The sequence below is a fragment of the Cucurbita moschata genome, unplaced genomic scaffold, assembly GCF_002738365.1.
Source record: "Cucurbita moschata cultivar Rifu unplaced genomic scaffold, Cmos_1.0 Cmo_Scf00083, whole genome shotgun sequence".
NCBI lineage: Eukaryota > Viridiplantae > Streptophyta > Magnoliopsida > Cucurbitales > Cucurbitaceae > Cucurbita > Cucurbita moschata.
In genome coordinates, this window is record NW_019268599.1 from 297,822 (window position 1) to 321,971 (window position 24,150).

Below are 24,150 nucleotides of genomic sequence, written 5' to 3' on the forward strand. Positions count from 1 at the left end.
AATCTAAAAAGATCAATAATTAAACTTCAAATTAATTCATTTCTTGCAAAATTTTGGAAAATTTGTCAACTAGTAAATAATTTAAGATCCCAAATTGAATTACGAAAATAGTGGGAAATTCAATTGTGAAAATACTCAATTGCCCCTACATTTAGGTGAGTTCGACATTCTTTCTTCATTTAAACATTTTCTGAAATTATATATTTTCTTAAAACATTTTAAATTAAAATTCATATGCAGAACTCACAATGCAAGCTTATACTACATTAACACACATTCAAAATCAAATCAATTATCCTTCAAACAACAACAAATTCAAGATGTAAAAGATATATATATATATTTTAAAGGTTCAGAAAGAAGTAGAATAATCTTAAACCATATCATCATTTCATACCTAAGGTCCTGCGCATTTCAATTCCTAAGTTGGTGCAGCCAAAAAGCAAAAGTCGAAAAAACAGAGGAATTGGCATAGAAGTTCATCAAAGGTTAAGGTTGTTTAGCACACAGTTTGTTGGGGCACACACAGCACATGACTTAACTACCTCTCTACACTCTATGCCTCAATCCCAATTCCACCCTCTTCTTAGATCTTCCATCTTCCATCTTCTCCTCTTATAATCTTCAATCATTCAATTCCCAAACTCAAAACTTCAATATTCCAATTAACACCTAAATTCAATCCTCCCCATCATTCCAAGGTATACCTAATTCCTTTCCAGTTTTGGGCAAATTTCAACGCTTTTTTACTTTCTAAACATTTAAAGATACTTCCATCCTAATGCTTCTTCGCCTAATCGCATTTACTTCAAATTTAATTCAATTTGTAGGCATTCCCCCTTTTGTGTTTCTCTCCTCACTCAACCAATTCAGAACAATTTTCAACCATCTTAAACATCCTCCATCTCTTCGCCATATGATATGTTCAAACATCCCACCACAACCCAGAAGCTGTTTTAATTGCTTCCTAAATCATGCACGCATGCACAAGTGATCAGATCATCCCCCAATATTATGCTCTATCTATCTATGTATATAAATAAATTCTGAGTATCCATTGCAGCAACATATATGCAAGCAATGTGTATGTGTAGTTTGTGATTTTGGTTGTGGCTGAATGTTTTTAGGTTCCAAACAGGAAGCAGGACGGCAGAAAAATGAGGGGAAAGCCAATGACTGGTAAACTCACCTTGTTTCTTTGTTTTGCGAGCTTTCTTGCTGGCTCGCTCTTCACTGCCCGCACCAGTATTCATACTAGAGACCCTCAGTTTCTCAACCATCTCGAAAATCTTGAAGCTGCACAAGATTGTGACCACAAACGAGTTAGTTTTCCTAATTTGTATTCGTATTACACAATGCAAAATCGTAACGCAATGTGATTCTTTCAATTTTTGTTTTTCGGCAGAAATTAGTAGAATCAAGTGATCAGGAAATTATGGTGGAAGTTACTAAAACACATCAATCTCTTCAGTAAGGCCAATCGATCTTACCGAATTTTTTTCTATTCTGTTCCATTCTCTTCCTCTTTGTGTTTGTGTTGTGAAGCTTTACTTCACCAGATCTCTGGAGAAAACGTTCGAAAATTGGGAGATGGAAATGGCTCTATCTCGAACGAACGGGAGAAATCAAAGAACTCCGCCGGAGAAGGCGTTCGTGGTGATCGGAATCAACACGGCTTTCAGCAGCAAGAAACGCCGAGACTCGATTCGAGAGACATGGATGCCTCGAGGTCCGTAAAAACCAAAACCCTAACTCAAATACGAAACTCACACAGAAATCGGCATCAGATTGAGCAATTGATAACCGGCGCAGGAGACTCGCTGAAGAAACTAGAGAAAGAGAAGGGGATTGTGATCCGATTCGTCATAGGAAAGAGTGGAAAACCTGGTGGAGCATTGGACAGAGCCATAGACGAGGAGGAGGAGGTGCACGGTGACTTCCTGCGGCTGAGGCATGTGGAAGATTACCATCAACTATCAACGAAGACACGGCTGTATTTCACCACCGCAGCGTCGCTGTGGGCGGCGGAGTTCTACGTCAAGGTTGACGACGATGTTCATGTGAATTTGGGTAAGTAAAAAAAAAAGTGGTCGACTTCCTAACGACCTAAAATTACAAATTTAATATTCTAAATAACTTAAAAAAATTACAAATTTATGAAATACTTTTCAAATTTAAAAAATCAATATTAAAAATTGAAAATGGCGGTTTTGTGCGTAGGTGCGTTGGTGTCGGCCCTCGAACGGCATCGGTCCAAGCCCAGGATTTACATGGGCTGCATGAAGTCAGGCCCAGTTCTCTTTCAAAAGTGAGTTGGTATTATTTACATAAAATATTACTTATAATTTCTTTTTTTATTTTCTTAATGAAAACTTCAAAAAAGTTAAATTAGGGGAGTGGATTAATATATGGAAGATAATGGAAATGAACAGGGGACTAAAGTATCACGAGCCCGAGTACTGGAAATTCGGAGAAGAAGGGAACGAGTATTTCCGGCATGCCACTGGTCAAATCTACGTCATTTCTAAAGACCTTGCTGCCTACATTTCCCTTAATTTGTAAGTCAATTCAATCCCAGGCTCCGTTCTTTTTTTGTTTTCATGCTAACACCAATTTTATTTTTTTTTCGGATTAGTCCAATATTACATAGGTATGCGAATGAAGACGTGTCGTTGGGAGCTTGGTTCATTGGGTTAGAAGTGGAGCACGTGGACGATCGTTCCATGTGTTGTGGGACACCTCCAGGTAGGACCGTGTATCCATCTACTTCAATCATAATACCAATCTAATTATGAGTTTGTTTGGGTGAATAGATTGCGAACCAAAATCGAATGGAGGGAATGTGTGCGTGGCAACTTTTGATTGGTCGTGTAGTGGGATTTGTGAATCGGTAGACAAAATGAAGGAGGTCCATAAGTTATGTGGAGAAGGCAATGCAGCTATTTGGAACGTTGACGTCTAATGTCATTGTTATCCATTTTCACTCCATGCTTGTCCACTTATAATAACAACCATGAACTTCCAATTTAGAATGCCAAAGTCATCACTTTTGTACTTTGCATCAACCAATGAGCATCTATTTACTCTCGGATATATTTACTCTCGGAAATATTTACTCTCTTCTCTTTTTGTTTATTATTTCTCGTTTTTGCTTCTTATTATTATTATATTTTTATTCATTTCATATATATATATATAGATACACGCGCGCAAGCAAATTAAAATATTATTAACATTTGTTTATTAAAAATATTATTATGCATTAAATGAGTAATAACTCACCTAAATATTTTAAAAGTAATTTAATGATATTAAATTAAAATGCCTCAAATTGAAACCCAATTTGGTACCCGTCCTTCGTTTTGCAATAAATGGGTGCAAATATGATGTATAATATATAAAATGGAAATTTTTAGATAATATCTAAATTATTCCTTTTTCATAGGTCACTCCGACCAACCCAAATAACCCAAACAACCCAAAAATAGTGTTACGGTAATGGGTATAAAAAAATATTCAAGCAATCGTCGGAAGCCCCGAGGCATTAAAACGATCATTATGTTGATCATAATGCTGCGACAGTTACTATTCCTACTGTACCTCCGACAACAACTCCTGAGAATACTAGCCTGATCAAGAAAAAGGAGCCTAGAAGGTGTGTGAATCAACTTAAAGGCCCATACTCCCACATGAGAATCGTGGGTAGAATAGTAAATACACATCCAATTACTCTCTTAGGATAGTCGCCCAAAAGAATACAAACTGAAAGATTAGGTCGCATTCATAATTATATGTGTTTGCATCTAACCCCAACAGTATTGAGTATTTGTTAAAATACTCAAGTTACGTGCTACTTCTCTTTCAGGTTAAGGCAAGACACTCATGTACGGATGATGACAATGACATCACAAATCAAAACCATGAAACATTACTAGAATAGTTGTACTTATTTCCCTAGACTTAGATTGGAATATGTTTTTTTTTTTTTAATGTTTATTTGTTATCTAGTATTTTGTTACGTAGGTTTTGAAAATGTTTCGAACATGTAAGTCTATTGTAGTGTTTTAAGATAAAGTTTCAAATAATTATTTGTGCACAAAATGGTTAGTCATGTACACAATAGCGACTTTAGAATATAAAAAATCTAGGGTTGTTACAAATAAAAACATATCGTTAACTACCATAAAAGGCCAACCAGAACAAATGAGTTTGAGCACTTACAAGATATTATTAGAGCCAAACACGGAGCAATGTGCCGGCGAGGAGGTTGACCCCAAAAGGGTGGATTGGAGGGTCCCACGTCAATTGAAGAAGAGAACAATGCCAACGAGGACGTTTGGCTTTGAAGGGGGTGGATTGTGAGATCCACGTGCAATCGATTAGAACGTGAAAACCTGTTCCTATAAGAACATTTTAAAATCAATTTAGATTCAAATATATGCTACTTATAGGTATTAAATTTGTTTTGAAAAAATTAATGGTTTATATAAACTTTAAAATAAAATACATGTTTTAAAGTTCTTTAAGTGAAAAAAGAAAAAAAAAAAAGTGTTTTAAAAAAGTGAGTTTGAATAAGTTCGCATTTTGCGGTGTAAAATTAGAGAGAGCAGTAAAAGAAATTGGAGGAGAAGTGTCGAGAATGCAGGAATTGGAGGAGTCCATTTCCAATCAAATCCTGAAACTGCAAGAACTGTCTAGAACCGCGATGAACAATGCCCAAATACATCCCTCTTTTCCGTCTCTCTCCCACTTATAAATAAATTACTCTTTCATCATCCATCCTCCAACTCCACCCAAAATGGCAATATCCAAAGCAAAGAAAGCAGCACTTTTGGTGTTCACTCTTCTTCTCCTTACCTCATCAACAGCCTCTCCGCTTCCATTCTTCGACCCATTTGGGATTCTGGAGCAAACCCCTTTTAGCTTCCAAGACGAAAACAGAGATGCTCTGCAGCACCCACTCCAGCCCACCAGAGTGGACTGGAAGGAGACGCCGGAGAGGCATGTGATCATGCTGGATGTGCCTGGACTTGACAGGGATGAGCTGAAGATCGAATTGGACGACGAGAACAGGGTCATCAAAGTGATGGGAGAGAGGAAAAGAGAGGAGGAAAAACAGAGCGATCACTGGCACCGAGTCGAGAGAAGTTATGGCAAATTCTGGAGGCAATTTCGGGTGCCCAGAAATGCGGATATGGAGTCTGTTAGAGCTCGGCTGGAGAATGGGGTTCTCACGGTGACGTTGTCCAAGGTCTCGCCGGAGAAGGTTAAGGATCCCAAAGTGGTGAGCATTGAAGAACCGCGGGCGGAGCAGGCGAAGTTGGGAGGGGCCAAGCAAGAGCTTTGAGAACTCAAATTTCTGTTCTTTAGTTATGTGTGATGTTTTGAGTTGAAAGTTTGAATGCAGTGTCGTGCGTGTAAAATAAAGAAGCAAGTTTGTGTTATGCCTGGATGTGACTTGCTATTCAAATATATCCAAAAAACCAAAGGAAGGGAAGTAACAATTTGAGGGAAAGATCTTTTTTTTAAAACAAAAAAACTACTAATCATCTTTCTAATCAAAAATTTGGTTCATCATTTTGTAACTGCTGCAATTTTTAGTGTAAAAATTCACTTATTTCATTAAGTTTATTAGTTTATGATCTACTTTCAAATTTGATTAAGTTTATTAGTTTATTTGCACATTGCTCTAGTTCACTTCTCATCACTTCGATTAACAAATTTCTCAACCATAATATTTGACACGATGCCAAAGTTGCTGTCATGAATTCGGCGGCCTTACAGGAAGATAGTGTCATAGTTTGCTATTCTTGAGATTACCAAGAGATCAAATTTTCGTTGAGATAAAACGTCTTTCATGGTGTGCTTTTTTTATCGTTAATGTCTCTAACTAAATTTGTAACGCCCCTAGTTTTTTTTTAACCCAATTAGTGACATCACTCGTGCATAAAGTAGAAATTCATCATAAATAACTTTGGGAAACTAATAAACCTTTCATAAAGGTCAAAAAATTCAAAACAAACCGATCTCTGAAAATAAAACGTTCAGTAGTTGAATTCAAAACAAATCTAAATAAAACAATGTTTAATGCTTTAATTTAAATCAGTCAAATAAACATTAAACTACTAAAAATGATGGACTAAAAATCGTCTTCAAGGAATGTAAAAGGTTGAGCATATGAATATAAAAATAATCTCAAGACATTTTCGAAAGCATTCTATGGTTTTTAGGATAAAGAACCTTAGAGAAATAGGAATGTTTCTCTATTAGACAATAAATGTCTAGGAAATTACACCAAAACATTTAATTATTTATTTTATTTTATTTTATTCCAGAAACTCGGATCGTTACAAAATTATTATGGGTAAAATTGACTAGTTCTTTAGGATCTTGCCTTCTTTGATACTTCAGCCGTAGCTTGTGACTCCCTTCACATAGCAAAAAATGTATATAACCACTTGGTAATGCATCATAATGAGCTTTTCCATGTACCTACTCACTATTCTAACAACATATGAAAGGTCTGAATGAGTATGAATCAAGTACTTTAACTTCCGATAACATGCCTATACTCAATGAAATTCACCAAGCTTCCTTCAACATCTTTACTAAGTTGTAACTTTACTTCCATGGGATACTTAGTCGATTGTATTTTGCCATCTTAAATTGCTACAAGATCTTTTTAGCATAGGTTGATTGTTTTAGCATAATGCAATCTTCATTTGGTCTACTTCAATATCGAGGTAGTACATGAGTAACCCAAGATCAGTCATCTCAAATTCTTTCGTCATCTATTGCTTGAATTCTTTGATGTCTTCCACACTTATACCAATGACGATCAGGTCATCAACATTCACGCCAACTATGAATGTTCAGCTCCATTGTTTCTTGTATACACTACTTGTTCTTGCGAGCACTTCATGAAATTTAGGCTCTTTAAACTCTTGTCCAAACGTATGTTCCATGCCCTCAGTGCTTGTCGTAAACCATAGAGGGCCTTTGACAAATTGTACACTTTGTGCTCTTCAGTTTTGATGACAAACCCTTCAAGTTGGGCAACATACACTTCTTCTTGGAGGTCACCATTTAGGAATGTTGATTTGACGTCCAAGTGATGGACTTCCCACCTATATTGAGCTGCGAGGGCAAGAATCAACCTTACAGTGTCTAGTCTAACCACAGGTTCGAAAACCTCCTCAAAATCAACTCATTGTCGTTGCACGTATCCCTTCACCATGAGTCTTGTTTTATGTTTGATGACATTTCATTCACTATTATTCTTCAACTTAAACACTCACTTCAAACCATGAGCTTATGTTCGGGCGGTAAGTTAGTCAGTGTCCACATCTTGTTCTTCTCAATGACTTTAAGATCTTTTTGCATGCCTTTCTACCACATTGTCTCAATTGCTATCTCACGGCAAGTTGTTAGCTCCTCGTCCACGAGCAACACTAACTGGTCGAGATTCAATTCTTCTTCAAGTGTATCCGTATAAATTTCAGCAAGAGAATGAAACTTCTTTGGTCCACCATCTGTTGTGGATCCTCCTATGCTCTCACCTGAGCTCTCTTATTCTAGAGAATTTATCACGTTCGGTGTCACCGGTGATGACATGTGTGGATTTGTTGGTGTCATTGTTGATGCACTTTCTAGGTCTGTTACACGTCCCTCTCCTTCCTGAGCAGTGAACTTTGTAATAGTTTGTTATCGCCCTGCTGCACCAATCCTTCTTCTTCTCTTATTTGGATATGACATCTCTACTTTCATGAACTTTCTCATGTTGCGGATCATACAACCTATGTGCCTTAGTCTCATCCTCTACGCCAAAGTACACTATCTTTTGGCTTATGTCATCAAACTTTTTGCTATATGTCTTTGCAGTCTTAACATGTGTTGTACAACCGAATACTTCTAGATACTCGAGGTGAGTTGTCTTGTTGAACCATACTTCGTAAGGGTTGTGAGTGTCCAGCGCCTTTGTTGATAAGCGATTTAGAAGATAAACCTCATGTCCTATTGCCTAAACTTTCTCTACAAATTAGCAACTACTTGTGAATAAAGCGTACATCTAATTATAAGGGAGAAAGCACTAAAAGATTTCATAAACTTTCTCCACAAATTAGCCACTAGTGACCCTCCTCTCAACGAAACACTAACAATTTTTCTAAATTTACCAAGTTAATAACTCCTAACAATCATCTTAAAATTGCTCCAAGTTAATAACTTATTTTGATAAGAACCTTATTCGCTCCTAAAATGAATGAGAAATCTAATGACAAACTAGGCAAGAAAAAGCTTTGAAGAAAAAAAGTCATTTCAAAAGTGGAAAAGTTTCCCACCACAAATAATTCATTGAGTGGTTCTAGGAAGTAAGAAGTGGACAAAGGATATGTACTTCGATATCTATCGAAGTCCTCTTCCTAAGCTCGTCGAGGAAGAAAAATTTGTTGGTGTCATAAGAATGGAAGATGTCATTGAAGAACTTTTGCAGGAGGAGATCTTTAATGAAATCGATCATCATTTCGAGAACTCATGATAGTATCGTTTTGTTTTAACTGATATCATCAAGATGATGGATTTGAAGTTGAATTGGACTTTAAAGGGCAGATTCAGGCACTTTGTGACACAATATCTACCACTCAAGAGTATGAATAGATCTGAAAATATTATTATTCAAGGAAACAATACAGAGTTAAGAATGAGAGATAGAATTGGGATCGAAGGTTTAATCTTCATTGATATTCATAACGTTTAAATAGGATATAACTAACTAAATATTAAGAATAAAATAAACTATACTACTAATCAAATCAATCATAAAGGAAAAAATATTAATTGATTACGGATATGTAAGCTCTATTTCATAACTAATATATTTCCAAATATTAAATGATTACGAATATGTTGACTCATTCAAATTAGCAATAAGTTAGCACTAAATGATGACAACCTCCTTTGGTGCAAGCTTATTTCTCAATAACTCCGAGAGCCTTACAAAAGAACTTCAAACTTCACTTTGGCAAGTGCCTTAGTAAATATGTCTGCAACTCGCTCATTAGTATGTATTTTCTGCAATTCAACATCCTGCGATAACACTTTCTCTCGAACAAAATGATAATGAGTTTTAATATGTTTTGAACGAGCATGAAACACCGGATTTCCAGCAAGTTTTACTTCACTTTCATTGTCACAATTAATTTGAATTGGCTGATTGAGAGTAGTCATCATTTCTTGAATAAGCATCCTGAGCCACAAACATTCTTGAGTAGCCATTGTAGCAACTACATATTCTGCTTCACAACTTGACAAAGCAACGGTGCTTTGCTTTTTACTGCACCATGAAATTGCAGTAGAGCCTGTTGTAAAACAAAAATCTATTGTGGAGCGTCTGTCGTTCACGTCACCAACCAAATCAACATCCACAAAACCACTCAATAATAATGACTTGATTTCTCATACATTAATCCATAATTTAGAGTGCCCTCGATGTAACAAAAAATCATTTTTGCTCCAATCAAATGAGTCTCGTGTGGTTGATCTTGAAGACACAACTCCTATTAAAAAGTAATGTCCGGCTTTGTGATAGTTAGTTAGAATAAACTACCAACAAGTTGACGAAAGAATGTAGCATCTACTAATGACTTCTCTTCATTTCTAGCTAATTTGAGATTTGGTTCCATAGGAGTAGTTTTTTCTCTTGAATTCTCTATACGAAACGCTGCAATAAACTTGATGCATATCCTTTTTTTAGAAAGAAAATAACCATATCACATTTCTTAATTTCCAAACCTAGAAAACAATCAGCTTCACCTCATTTTTTCATTTCAAAACGAACAGACCAAGCATCTTGGAGACTACTAATTTCAACAATATCATCACCAGTAATAATCATGTCATCAACATAGAGTAAGAGCAAGGTGCATTCAGTTGTTACTTTCTTAACAAATAAGCTCGGATCAGCACATGAAGACTTAAAACCACAGAAATTAAGATATTGAACAATCTTACCAAACCAAGCACGAGGAGCTCGTTTGAGTCCATACAATGCCTTCTTAAGTTTGCACACATAATCAGAATATTCCTTATAGGTAAATTCTTGTGGCTGCTCCATAAAAATATCACGATCTAACTCTCCATAAAGGAAAACATTTTTAAATCAGGCTGACATAATTTCTAGTCTTTATTAGCGGCTAAAGAGATGATTATCCGTAATCTTACCATCCTTGCGACCGGACTAAAAGTCTCATCATAGTCTCGATCATATTGCTGAGAGAAGCCACGAGCAACAAGACTAGCTTTGTGTCTATCAATTCTACCCCTAGTTTTTTTCTTCACCTTGTAAATCCACTTACAAGTAATTAAATCGACATCATAAGGATTTGGTACAAGCTCCCAGGTGTCATTTTTTTTCGAGTGCTGAAATTTCTTCCATTATTGCATTTTCCCATTTTGAAATTCCTTTAGCTTTATTGTACAACTTCCTTATTTTCACTTGTATCTCCCATACAAAAACAGGACAGAACATAAAATTGATTAATGTCAACTACAAAATCAGACAAATGACCTGGTAACTTTTTCTGTCTTTGAGAATTTTTTCTTGTGGCAACTTCAATCTTTGTAGTGGCTTTTGTATTCTCTTCCGCTTGAATGTCTGTCGCAATTGAAAAATCTTTTCTCCCTAACATAGAATCATCAAGAAAAAGTGCAACAGTAGTTGTACTTTTGCTGCCATCTGCATCGTCTTTGTAACTTGAAATTTCATCAAACATTACATCACGAGATACAATAACCATCTTTGTTTCCAAATCCGTACACCTTCAATCCTTTCTATGAGAATTATAGCCAACAAAAATACATTTCTTGGCCTTCGGGTCAAGTTTAGTTCGATTATGTTTCAGTACATGAACATAACAAATAGACCCCAAAAATACGAAAATAACTCACATTGGGGTTACGATGATAAATCAGCTCGAATGGTGACGATTCTGTCCCTAGCCATGGAGGCAGTCGATTTACAACATGACAAGTTGTTTGAGAAGTTGATGGCCATAACTCTTTTGGAAGACTCCCCGCATGCAGCCAAGACAAGCAAACTAATGTAAGATGAGCTAACTTGCGCTCAACCACCCCCATTTTGTTGCGGGGTTTTTGGACAAGCCAATTGACCATGAATCTCATGCTCCTTACAGTATTCCATAAAATCATTTGAAAGCAATTCCTCTCCATTATCAGTGCGCAAAGCACTTGATTTTCAATTCAAATTCTTTTTTCACAGCATGCTTAAACGGAATAAACTTTGAAAAAGCTTCACTTTTGTGTTCTAAGAAGTATACCCAACTAAAGCGAGGGAAATCATCCACAAACACCATCACGTAATGAAGGTCGGTATAGCTTGCTATTCGCGTCGGTCCCAAAAGATCAGAATGAATCAATTCCAATATTGTTGAAGCTCTACTCTTTGAGCTTATGAAAGGAAGACGATGAGACTTGCCATATTGGCAGCCTGGACAAATCTCATCATGCTGAATATCTTTAAAGATAGGGACACCATCAAGAAGTTGTTTTGTGGATATTTTCTGCAACCACTGAAAACCCACATGACCCAAACGAGCATGCCAAAGAGTTGGGCTTGCATTATGACCAACTTTCTTGATATATTCATCACTAGCTAATAAAACACACAAATTTTTTTTTCCACAGAACAGGATATTAACATCAACATGTTTCACATTAGAAAGTATTTGAATATCTTTAGAACCAAAAAGAACATATCTTCCTGAATCTGTTATTTGTGATAGAGAATCAAGGTTTTTCTTCAAATCAGGAACATGATAAATGTCCTTGAGTAGAACACTCTCATCATTCAAATCTCCTTCTTTCGTCACAGGATGCATTGAATTATCAGTTGTCACAATGATCTCTTTTGACAATGTGGACGAACATCTGTTAGAAGAGTTTCGTTTCCAATTGCATGATGAGAACAAACAAAATCGACAATACATTCTTCATTGTAGTCTATAAAGGCATGAGCATTTGCAGAGACATCATCTTGATGTACAATGAAGTCACATTTGTTGGCTGGTCAAGAATCTCAGTGGTTAAAGTGGTTAAGTAGTGTTCCCAAATTGGATTTGAAGAACTTTTACTTTCATGTACAACATTTGCTTCTGATTCTTGCATTTTAACTCTGCAATTTGGCTTAATATGGTCTGGCTTTCCGCAACGATGACACACCACCTTCACCCGACAATCTCGTTTAAAATTGTCAAATTTTCCACACTTGTAACAAGCTTTATATGGCTTCTTTGAAGACTCATCACTTCTGAATTGATTCTCGCTTGATGAAGGCTTTGAATTAAAATTCTGTCTCCTTTGATCTTACACAGATAACACATCTTCTAACTTTGGAGAAAGTGTGTTGTTGCTAGTCATTTGCTTAATCAAAGCTTCCTTATTAGAAAGCAAATTCTCCAATTCAATAACGGTAGGCTAATTTGTCCACCCTTGTATTGAGGAAACAAAGGGCATAAAGTTTTTTCGTAATCCATGACTAACTCTTCAGCATCTAATTCTGAAATTTCATAATACAGATTTTTCACTTTCAAGAAATATTGTTTAACAGAAAAATTACCTCACACCTAGTGCATTCTCTGAAAATTGCAATCAAGCTAAAGATGGTTTCCCACACTTGCTTTAGTGACTTTAAATCACGAACATGATCAATATATTCCTTGCTAATCAAAGTTCGCAAGGTAAATAAGGCGTTTCCACATTTAATCTTCCATTTTCAGCATAATTCAGCATCCTGTGGAGTATAAGCTGGAATTTCTGTGTTATCGCCTTCAATTAAATCCCGCGCTCCTGCAGATAAGCTTCCATACATAACTTCCAATAATTATAATTATTATCAACAAATTTTTCCATAGCTATACCCATGGAAGCACTTCCACCATTCATCTCGTTGAGTAATAATATCAAACTCTACCACTCTGATATCATATTTTTAACTTATCTCTTTATCATCTTCATAGTGGTTCGTGTTTTCAAAACATTTTTCTAGAAAGATAGTCGTCACAATATATGGATATATGTATATGTATTGTATATGTGTATATATATATATATATATATATATATATATATATATATATATATATGTATAATATTGGGTTGTGTAAAATGAAGGATTAGTTGATACGTAGAAAGTTGGAATTGTTGACATTCTTTGCGTCAATTTTAATTCCATTTTTCATCATCATTCTGTATCCTCCTCGATTCCGTTGTTCGGTTTGAAGCTCTCATATTTACGTCATTCAAATTTTCAACCATTCCTTCCTTTTATCATATTCTTTCATTCTCTAAATTTCTCACAATTTAAATGGAAAAACAACTTCATCATCTTACGTTTCTAATCTATTTCCTGCCCTTTCCACACCACCAATCCTATTCTAATATCACTCTATCCCTTACAAACTTTAATCTAATTTTGAGCCAATTCGATTTCATTTTTTAAGTTATGGACTACAGATAGATTAGTAACGGTTTATATACGTCGTAGAGTTTAAATATTCATTAGTGCGATCATTTGAATCCCCTACAACATGATCACATTACGTACTTCTCGCTTTTTAAAAGTAAAAACTATCCCCACAGACCAACACGAGTAGTTTTAGCATGCATGCTTTGTCCTCACTCCCACGTATCTCAAGAAAACTCCTAAAAGATCACATAATTTAGAATTGATCTAAGTAAAAACACGTTTAATTATGAAGTTCCTATAATTGAGCCACTGAAGAGGAGAGTACATCTTATTAGTACGCGTAGTAATTTTCATTTTTTTAATTCTTTCCTAGCCTATCTTATCTTCAGGATTACTCTCATTCAGATGTGGTCTCGATTCATTTATGTGCTCCTTCTTTACTCGGGTGTCAAACATAAAATATAGAATTGCACCAAATAAAATACGTTTAACTATAGAGTTCTTATTATTGAGCCACAAAAAACGAAGTGCATCTTTTTAATATAGATAGTAACTTTCAACATGGTCTCAATTCATTCATATACGGATTTAAAATATTATAATCAGAGAATTTTATAAAATTATAAATAGCATTTATGAGGTATCATCAAAACCCTCGGAAATAAAATTGTAATTTATCATGATTGTTACACTCTTAATGTGTATGAGATAAGGTTTTATTTGTTCGTTGCTATATAAGAAGACACCGATCCAGAAGTTTAGGTAACCAGTTTTAAAAAATCAAAGTTCGTGTAAGATTGGTTTAAACAAAGCACGTAACTTTGAAATTCCTATAATTTTAGAACAGAAAATGAACGTGCATCTTGTTGGTACAAGAAGTGGCTTTTCTCTTAGTTGTATCTTCAAAATCATTGTCATTCAGATATAGTTTCGATTCATTTATGTAGCTCGATAAATATCATATAAACTAAGGTGAGTCACGTCAAATGGATGTGTAAACGCGTAGGGAGAGTTGACAAAAAGGATGAAGGCGAGGGCACGAGCGAGGAAGGGACGGCGGGAGAGATAAGGCGTAGAATTGAATCAAAGAGTGGCAAAATCGAGGTCATAAGCTGAAGGGTATGTCACATGCGAGAGGGCTAAACCCTAGCCACTTCAATATTATTGCTCCCTCCTTTCACTGCCCTTTTCTCCGTTACATTTTTAAAAAATGAATTATTATTAAAACTATATATTAAAATAATGCGGAATATTCCAATTTCATATTATATAATAATACTAACATTGCTTTGGGAGCAATCTAATATCCTTTTATTTTATTATTCTCATTATTTTCCTCTCTCGGGATCGTTTATTCATATTTTTAATTCCAAATTGCAAACCCTAATATTAATATATGGTTTAAATCAATCCCAACTCTCAACCCGGCGCGTGTGTCTACTCTCTGTCATTTACATTGGTCTCCTTCAGTTTTCTTGTGTTACAGATTACCTCAGAATTTATGTCCCCAACATAAAAACCCATTTATAAATTTCAATTTCGACTTTAAACTAATTTTTAATTTTTTTTTACTGTAGCTTCCATTATTATTCGTATGATTCTTTCATTAAAGTTAACCAAACATTCATATCATCCATGGAAATAAGCATTCATCCAAATTCGAGCGCGATCGGTTTTTTAGAAAAAAATCAATTTTTTATGACTTACTCCAACAAATGGTTAATTATTTTTTACCCTTTAAAACTTTTTACCTTTATAAAATCTGAGTTTAAAAAATTTATTATTTTCAATATATATAGACGTTTTTTTATCTACAAACGTTTTAATATTATTTTAGAAATTTATTATTTTCAGTTATCATAACGACCCATGTTCAAGATTGAGATCACGATTCAAAATCCAGATTTGGCACCTAATGACTCCGACATTTCCCTACATCCCCTACAACATGATCACATTATCTATTCCTCGTTTCTTAAGAGTGAAGACTATCCCCACAAACCAACATCAGTCCCTAAACCCTAACACATGTTTAACCATTGAGTTCCTATGTTTGAGCCACTGGAAAAAAAGATGCACGTTGTTGATATCCTTAGGATCAGTCTCATTCAAATATGGTTTCGATTCATTTATATACCTCTCGTTTACTCAGATGTCACATGAATCTTATCACTTCCTTCGTTTTCTAATCCATGTGAAATATAATTAAGTTAACGAGTAGTTAATTAAAAGGTTTGGAGGCACACGCTCCAAAAGTGGAGGTGGTGAAGAGATATGACATAAAATAGAGTTGGTTGTGTAGTAAACTACAGCTAGCAAATGAGAAAAACCATCCCCTCATTCCTTATGCTTCCTTTTTACGATAACTTTAACCATCTCCGCCGCCGTAGTCTCCGCCCGTCAACGCCTCTCTTTTCCATTATAACCTCTCCTCTTCTTCCCCCACCTTTTGACTCTCCTTCCATATTTATACCTCTTCATCATCTTCTTCTACAATCTCTCCAACCCTATATTTCAATCCAACCATACTTATCATTACGCCACCTAAATGGCCTCCTCGGGCAGTACCGGCGTTCCTCCAGGCTTTCGGTTCCATCCTACCGATGAAGAGCTACTTCATTACTACTTGAAGAAGAAGGTCTCGTTCCAAAAGTTTGACATGGACGTCGTCCGTGAGGTCGACTTGAACAAGATCGAACCATGGGACTTGCAAGGTAATAACTACATGTCTTAAAATTTCGTTCCTCCCGTAATTGGTTTGTGAAATTTTGTGACGAGAGATTCAAATCTTCTAATTTTTTAAGACGTTAATCGATCGAATGAAAATTACGAGGAGGGGATTTTTTTTTTTTTTTAAGTAGTATATTTATGATGGTATTAATTCTCGGCAGCAACGTAACGAAACTGCTGCTGCAGCTCACGAGTTCATTTTTTTTCTACTCCTTTTTATTAATTGAAAATTATATTGGCTATATCCTAATAATTACCTTGTAATTTGTGCATCTCAAATCTTCCCATTTACCTATGCATTCCTTTTCTTACCCCTATTTTTTTTTTTTACTATTTTTTTTTAATCTCTTTTCGAGATATGAACTTACCATTCTCGGTTTACATTAAAGAAAAGTTTGACCAAATTATGTTGTTTAGGTATACTGAGTGTTGAATTTGGTTATTGGTATGAACAGAGAAATGCAGAATAGGGTCGACACCACAAAACGAGTGGTATTTTTTCAGCCATAAGGATAGGAAATACCCAACAGGATCGAGAACGAATAGAGCGACGAACGCTGGGTTTTGGAAGGCGACTGGACGAGACAAGTGCATTAGAAATTCTTATAAGAAGATTGGAATGCGCAAAACCCTAGTGTTCTATCGTGGGCGAGCTCCTCATGGTCAAAAAACTGATTGGATCATGCACGAATATCGTCTCGAAGATGCTGATGACCCTCACTCCAATAACTCTGTGAGTACCCCTAACGCTCTCTTGATTCTTTGTTGTAATTATTATCGAGAGTCACTTATCGAGGGTGTACACGTGGCAGGAGGACGGGTGGGTGGTTTGTAGGGTTTTCAAGAAGAAGAATCTTTTCAAAGTAACAAGAGAAGGGGAAGGAGGGTCAAGTGCCAACTCCGCCGACCACCACCTAAACAACGCACACTCATCAGCCTCCATCGCTACATCACGCACCTTCATGCACAACCAACTACGCCAACCACAACAAAACTACGCCACACACCCCACATTCGAGCTCAACAAATCCGACCTAGCCCTACACTACATGCCAACCACAGCCCCATCTTCCCATTTCTCCCATCCCCTCTTTCACCCCAACATTTCCACCCTCAACCACAAGCCCCTCGGCAGTGCAGCCGCTGCTTACGACTACCCGTCGCTGTCCTCGCTGCCACCCGACACGCCGCTGATGGTCAAGCAATTGATGTCAAACCCAGAGACGGACCAACCGGGTGATGGGATGACCGAGCCATGGGCCATGTTGGATCGGCTCGTTACATCCCATTTAGGGAATGAGGATTCGTCTAAGGATGTGAGGTTCGAGGATGAAAATGTGTCGTCGTCGGTGAGTCAAATCAATCAGCTTTCGCTTAGAGGGGAGATGGACTTTTGGGGGTACGCTAAGTAAGTGAAAAATGTGTTAAGACTTATGTATGGGTATGTATATGTGATGATATGAATTGGAACCAAATAGAAGAAGACATGCATGTAGGTGGGATGGATTTGTTTGTTGCGTTTGATTTTAGGTTTGATTGATTGTGCAAAAATTGTTGGTTCAACATTTTCAATAATATTATTTGCGTCTCTGGCTGTAATTGTAACATCGAAATGCATAGCGAGAGATTATGAGAGCATTCTTCCCAACACTTTTTGTTTTATAATATGTTCTTAGTTTTAATTTCTTATATAGTTTGTTCATGTTATAAATGGTATATAAAGTGGATCATACAAGAACTAATTCAAGTAACAACTCATGTCGAGGATTCAGATTGCAAACTCTGAATGTGGGGCATTATAAATGGTATTAAAACGATACCTCCCACTAAGATGTGGTTCGGGGACGAACCAAGGCAAAAAGTGGTGGGTATGTGACGCCTGAGTAAAAGAGAGGTACATGTGTGAATGTTTGCTGAATCCACCACACCTAAATGGTGTGAAAGTTATCTTATTTATAATCAAATAAATTACAAGGATATGGAAATAGTAATAAATGGAAATAACAATAAATGGAAAGATACTATAGTAATAAGGCAAATGTTAGATATTTGCCTTATAATAAAATATCAAATATAATATATATGGTAAACTATAATTTATTACTAAATATCCTTAACACCCCACCGCAAGCTAAGCGTCGGATTTAAACGAACGTGAAGCTTGAATCTGAAAAATTCAAAGAGGTTGAGAAACACTTTTCGCAAAAATGTTAACAACCTGGTTCAAAGGAGGCGTAGAGAAACACTTTCTTGGCCATCGAAAACTGCAGAGAGATCGCTGCTCAGCGGCAATGCTGCCTTGGCTTCGGTGAGAATATGTCTAACCCATGAAGAGGGATTGTCGCTTAGCGACGATGCTGACTTGGCTCTGGTGAGAATATGTCTAACCCCAAGAAGTAGAAGGGGAAACCTAGAGCAAGGGACAAAGACAATGTTGAAGCCGGAAGAGTCGCCACATTGGGCGAATGAGCCAATTTTGGCGAGAAGGGCAGCTGGAAGAGTCACCACATTGGGGCGAAGGAGCCAATTTTGGCGAGAAGGGCGGCGGCAACTTGGTTGGCGAAGATGCCAGTGCGGCGCCCAGATTCCAAAGGTAAATCTCTGCAGAAGGTCGATGGGCTTATTGAGATTCTGTATATTTTCGAAGAGGGATGCTGATGAAGATCCTAAGATTAGGGTTTTTGCGAAGGATGAATGATGAATGATGAAGGGAAAAATTGGGAAGAAATTGAAAGAGGCTATGTTTGGAAAAGGTGAGGTTGTATGTACAGAGTATGGCGAAGGATGATTTGGAGGTCAAAAAGGTGGAGCCGAAGAATAATCAATCGACTCTGCATGTGACAGCCATGACGACTGCCCCTGCGGCATCAAAGACAACAGTGGTGGTGGAGAAGAACAGTAGAAGATTTCAAAAGCCATTGAAAAGAAAGGATCTAGGTTGCTAAACCAAAATGGCTCTGATACCATGTGAATGTTTGCTGAATCCACCACACCTAAATGGTGTGAAAGTTATCTTATTTATAATCAAATAAATTACAAGGATATGGAAATAGTAATAAATGGAAATAACAATAAATGGAAAGATACTATAGTAATAAGGCAAATGTTAGATATTTGCCTTATAATAAAATATCAAATATAATATATATGGTAAACTATAATTTATTACTAAATATCCTTAACAACATGAATGAACAAATACCACATCTGAATGAGAGCGACTTGAAAGAAATGAAAGTTACTACCTATATCGTCAATAAGATGCAGGTCCTTTTCAGTGGCTCTTAGAGGAACTTGATAATTAAATGTGTTTTTCTTGGAGCAATTCTAAGTTGAGTGACTGCATGTGAGTGGGGACAAACCATGCTGAAAAGACTTGTATTGGTTTGTGGGGATAATGTTCACTGTACGTGACCATATCACAGAAGAATGTCGAAACCATCCCGTACCAAAATCTAGATTTCAAATCTTAGATATAGGACGTTACATAGAAATTTTGTGTTTATTTTTACCCCTTTGAGATAGTAATGCTATAACATTGAACCCTCCTCATTATAGCCTATGATGATAGTCAATTTTTAATGTCACTTAATATATGGCATCAAAACTCAATACTCATTGTTAAGGATATTTAGTAATAAATTATAGTTTACCATATATATTATATTTGATATTTTATTATAAGGCAAATATCTAACATTTGCCTTATTACTATCTTTCCAGTTATTTCCATTTATTACTATTTCCATATCCTTGTAATTTATTTAATTATAAATAAGATAACTTTCACACCATTTAGGTGTGGTGGATTAATCAAACATTCACATGGTATCAGAGCCATTTTGGTTTAGCAACCTAGATCCTTTCTTTTCAATGGCTTTTGAAATCTTCTACTATTCTTCTCCACCACCACTGTTGTCTTTGATGCCGCAGAGGCAGTCGTCATGGCTGTCACATGCAGAGCCGATTGATTATTCTTCGGCTCCACCCTTTTGACCTCCAAATCATCCTTCGCCATACTCTGTACATACAACCTCACCTTTTCCAAACATAGCCTCTTTCATTTTCTTCCCAATTTTCCTTTCATCCTTCATCCTTCATCCTTCACAAAAACCCTAATCTTAGGATCTTCATCAGCATTTCTCTTCGAAAATATACAGAATCTCAATAAGCCCATTGACCTTCTGTAGAGATTTACCTTTGGAATCTGGGCGCCGCACTGGCATCTTCGCCAACCAAGTTGCCGCCGCCCTTCTCGCCAAAATTGGCTCCTTCGCCCCAATGTGGCGACTCTTCCAGCTGCCCTTCTCGCCAAAATTGGCTCATTCGCCCAATGTGGCGACTCTTCCGGCTTCAACATTGTCTTTGTCCCTTGCTCTATGTTTCCCCTTCTACTTCTTGGGGTTAGACATATTCTCACCAGAGCCAAGTCAGCATCGTCGCTAAGCGACAATCCCTCTTCATGGGTTAGACATATTCTCACCGAAGCCAAGGCAGCATTGCTGCTGAGCGGCGATCTCTCTGCAGTTTTCGATGGCCAAGAAAGTGTTTCTCTACGCCTCCTCTGAACCAGGTTGTTAACATCTTCACGAAAAGTGTTTTTCAACCTCTTTGAATTTTTCAGATTCAAGCTTCACGTTCGTTTAAATCCGACGCTTAGCTTGCGGTGGGGTGTTAAGGATATTTAGTAATAAATTATAGTTTACCATATATATTATATTTGATATTTTATTATAAGGCAAATATCTAACATTTGCCTTATTACTATCTTTCCAGTTATTTCCATTTATTACTATTTCCATATCCTTGTAATTTATTTAATTATAAATAAGATAACTTTCACACCATTTAGGTGTGGTGGATTAATCAAACATTCACACTCATTATATCAAAACTCAATACTCATTATAAAAACGATAAGAATAAATTGTTCACCCGATAGCAAAAGTCTTAAATTTCTTTAAAAAATTAGATGTAACGATTCATTTTTCGAAGTTTCGAATCACGAACCGCTACGTATTTGATAGAAAGGAGATGTAATGAAAATAAAATGACAAGGTACATACGTATGTAAATTAAATTTTACTGAAAGCAATTTTGTTGACAAATTGTTTACACGGAGACTCTAATACAAAGACAAGAATCAACATATAGGACACAAAAATACATGAAAATCAAAACATGACTTGAATCTACGGTTCTCCTATAGTCACATGGCTCCGAGGCTCCCCATTTCTCTAGCCATGGACCTGTTGCATTGCGATTCATGTGAAAAAGGAAAACAATATGAGTGCGTATAAAAATACTCGGTAATTAACTTATTTGTAGGCTCTAAATTGATTCTTTTTTATGCTAGAAACCACATAATTAGGTCGGGAGCTATCTGAAACTAACTTCTAATTCTTTGTCACGGTATGATTTTCGAGACTTCAAATCTCGGACTATGATTAGAAGACAAGTCAAAAGCAGCGGTAATTTTAAATCAAATTAAAACAAACAACACAATTAAAAGAAAAATGAAATCTAACTACAAGATGATGTCATTCAAGTTTATTACAAATGATGAAACAGGTTCAGGGTACAATTATAGAACGAAATACAAAAGACTGAAAATACAAAGACGAGCTGACGCTATGGAACAAATCCCTATGTGACTGTAACTCTTGGATACTCCCCCACCACGACCGGTAGTCTGTGAACACCTGAAGAAAAAAAAAGGAAAAAGGGTGAGTATAAAAATACTTAGTAATCAACACCTACTTGTAAACTCTTATTACATCCTTAACCTAATAAGTTACAACAAGTTTTTCTCTCGCCTCTAAGAAGTTCAAGCCTACTTTTAAGGAACTCCAGATTGTTTTAACACACGATAATGATACCTATCATTAGCTAAACTATTTATGTAGCCCCTCATCCCCTCTTTGAGACTGGTTTACAGGCTATCGACCTGCTTCTACACACAATAGTAGCTCCTTAAGTTAACTACTTATGTAGTCCCTCGTCCCCCCTCACAACTGGTTTATGAGCTCTCAACTCGCTTCTACACAGTAATAGGTCCTTAAGTCAACTATTTGTGCAGTATCTTGTCCCCTCTCGAGGCTGGTTTACAGGATCTTGACCTGCTTCTACACACAATAATAACTCCTCAAATTGATACCATCCATGTTGCTCACGATCTCGTAAGTTCTTTTAAATTTCATTGAGTACCATAGAGGTTTACTAGGTTCTTAGGGGCGTCTAGATGGTTTAAATATCATCTAGCATTCCTAGAATGCTTGAGGTTAGTTCCTCAAAGCTAATTCAATCTCTGGGTGCACTCAGGTCTAGACCTCTTATTACAGGTCACGATCCTAGGGTGCTTGGTCTACTGAAAAAGTATTGACTTAGGTCAATGTAAAAATCACTCTAGCTCTACCGCCTTAGTCTTAACTTGGTTCATTCATGCATGCTTTGATAAGGAGTTATTCCTATTGATAACCTAAAATACAGAAAACATAAACTAAACATTCATGCAAATTCAAAGATAACATCGATCAATCACTCGGAGCATAGATAAACATAATCTAAATCACTCATCCTCCTTTTTTACACAACACACATGCAACTTAAATTCTCATTCTAGGAGCATTTTAGTAATTTACTATAATAAACAGATCATCTCATCCAAATTGTCCTTCTAGAGTTCTAATCATGCATATTCTAACCATCTAAAGCAAGATAGTTTGCATGCCAGCGTCTCTTAAGGATCATTACAAGTATTGCTTGAAAAAATCTAATTGACTATTTACATGGATGATGCGTGTCTTCCCAAGCAAGCTTTCTGAACCTTTTTGAGCTCCAAAATTTCAAAAACTCCTATGGAAGGTTCTAATTGAAGTCATAATATGTTTAGTAACGAAATCTAATAAAAAAAAACAATTGACTGGGAGCCGAAATGGGCAAGAAAAACCACCTCACGCTCCTCATGAGCAGATAGGAGGTGATCCACGCGCACTCTGAGTGGTCCACGTTTCGCAAGATGGTTGGTTATTTTTTACTCTAAGGGCATGTGTTCAAATCCGGAGGCGCGTGCTGGAATTCCTTCAATTTTTCATTTGTTGACACGTGTCTGTGCTAGCGCCAGCCCTTCCACTCTGTTCGACACGTGTCCTAGGTAGGGTCTGATGTACTCGCCTCCACCTTTCTTGACACGTGTCGTCTACCAAGTTAATGTGTTGGGTTAATTATGGATAGAAATAAACTCAACCAAACTTCACTAACAACTAGAAAACTCATGGTTCTTAAGGCTCATCCAAACTCTAATTTTCAGTTCGATTCAACTCTGGCTCCCTTAAAAAAAAAAACATATCAAAATTTCATAACCCATTAAAAAAAAAAAAAATTATTGTACAGTTGGGAATCACGACTCTCCACAATGGTATGATATTGTCCACTTTGAGCATGAGCTCTCATGGATTTGTTTTGGGCTTCCCCAAAAGGCCTCATAAGAATGAAGACAGTATTCCTCACTTATAAACCCATGATCATTCCCTTAATTAGCCAACGTGGGACTCACTCCCAATCATCAGAGCTAGGTTAGTGTATGTTATTTGATCTCTTGTAATTCTTAGTATGCTATGTGGTTGCAGCTCTATCTGATCTTCCACCTCAGAAACAATTTCTTGAGATTAGTAGTGAGTGAGTTTCTATTGTGTCATGAGTAGTCTGTGACTCTGCAAGTCTTGTGTCGAAAGACCTTGTTTGGTATTACTGAGGTATGGCCAACACGATGGATGATTTCCAAATCGTTGGAGGAATCAATAAACTCAACAACAACTACAACACGTGGGCAACATGCATTAGGGGTGTACATTCAACCCGACAACCCGGACTAATCCAACCCGAACTATAAGGGTTGGGTTGGGTTGGGTTGGACTAGCATTTCGAGTAGGGTTGGGTTC

General features: G+C 36.6%; 3 protein-coding genes and 1 long non-coding RNA gene across 4 annotated transcripts; 3 read left to right on the forward strand and 1 right to left on the reverse strand.

Annotated features, from left to right (window-relative positions):
• The first annotated feature begins 907 nt into the window (after positions 1 to 907).
• Positions 908 to 3,093, forward strand: LOC111438900 (probable beta-1,3-galactosyltransferase 8). Its single transcript, XM_023076729.1, has 9 exons — positions 908 to 1,031; positions 1,128 to 1,322; positions 1,406 to 1,470; positions 1,560 to 1,729; positions 1,813 to 2,070; positions 2,221 to 2,308; positions 2,433 to 2,558; positions 2,636 to 2,745; positions 2,814 to 3,093. Exons 1-9 carry the CDS (start codon positions 975 to 977, stop codon positions 2,960 to 2,962), a joined length of 1,218 nt encoding a protein of 405 aa, XP_022932497.1. The 5' UTR covers positions 908 to 974; the 3' UTR covers positions 2,963 to 3,093.
• On the reverse strand, positions 1,000 to 1,608 carry LOC111438901. Its single transcript, XR_002709730.1, has 2 exons — positions 1,491 to 1,608; positions 1,000 to 1,296 (listed from the first exon to the last, which is right to left on the reverse strand). It is a non-coding gene; the product is annotated as an uncharacterized LOC111438901 (long non-coding RNA).
• Positions 3,094 to 4,695: 1,602 nt separating the features above from the next.
• LOC111438859 (22.0 kDa class IV heat shock protein-like) lies at positions 4,696 to 5,446 on the forward strand. The gene has a single exon (XM_023076667.1). The coding sequence runs from the start codon at positions 4,799 to 4,801 to the stop codon at positions 5,345 to 5,347; it is 549 nt and encodes a 182-aa protein (XP_022932435.1). The 5' UTR covers positions 4,696 to 4,798; the 3' UTR covers positions 5,348 to 5,446.
• A 10,506-nt stretch (positions 5,447 to 15,952) lies between these two features.
• LOC111438858 (protein BEARSKIN2-like) lies at positions 15,953 to 17,850 on the forward strand. Its single transcript, XM_023076666.1, has 3 exons — positions 15,953 to 16,194; positions 16,666 to 16,943; positions 17,023 to 17,850. Exons 1-3 carry the CDS (start codon positions 16,029 to 16,031, stop codon positions 17,620 to 17,622), a joined length of 1,044 nt encoding a protein of 347 aa, XP_022932434.1. The 5' UTR covers positions 15,953 to 16,028; the 3' UTR covers positions 17,623 to 17,850.
• Positions 17,851 to 24,150: the final 6,300 nt, after the last annotated feature.

Coding starts and splice junctions, on each gene's coding strand:
- LOC111438900 (XM_023076729.1), top strand. CDS start 975: ATGCACGCATGCACAAGTGATCAGATCATCCCCCAATATTATGCTCTA. Junction 1,730..1,812: donor AGAGACATGGATGCCTCGAG/GTCCGTAAAAAC, acceptor TAACCGGCGCAG/GAGACTCGCTGAAGAAACTA. Junction 2,746..2,813: donor GTGTTGTGGGACACCTCCAG/GTAGGACCGTGT, acceptor TTGGGTGAATAG/ATTGCGAACCAAAATCGAAT.
- LOC111438859 (XM_023076667.1), top strand. CDS start 4,799: ATGGCAATATCCAAAGCAAAGAAAGCAGCACTTTTGGTGTTCACTCTT.
- LOC111438858 (XM_023076666.1), top strand. CDS start 16,029: ATGGCCTCCTCGGGCAGTACCGGCGTTCCTCCAGGCTTTCGGTTCCAT. Junction 16,195..16,665: donor CGAACCATGGGACTTGCAAG/GTAATAACTACA, acceptor TGGTATGAACAG/AGAAATGCAGAATAGGGTCG. Junction 16,944..17,022: donor ACCCTCACTCCAATAACTCT/GTGAGTACCCCT, acceptor TACACGTGGCAG/GAGGACGGGTGGGTGGTTTG.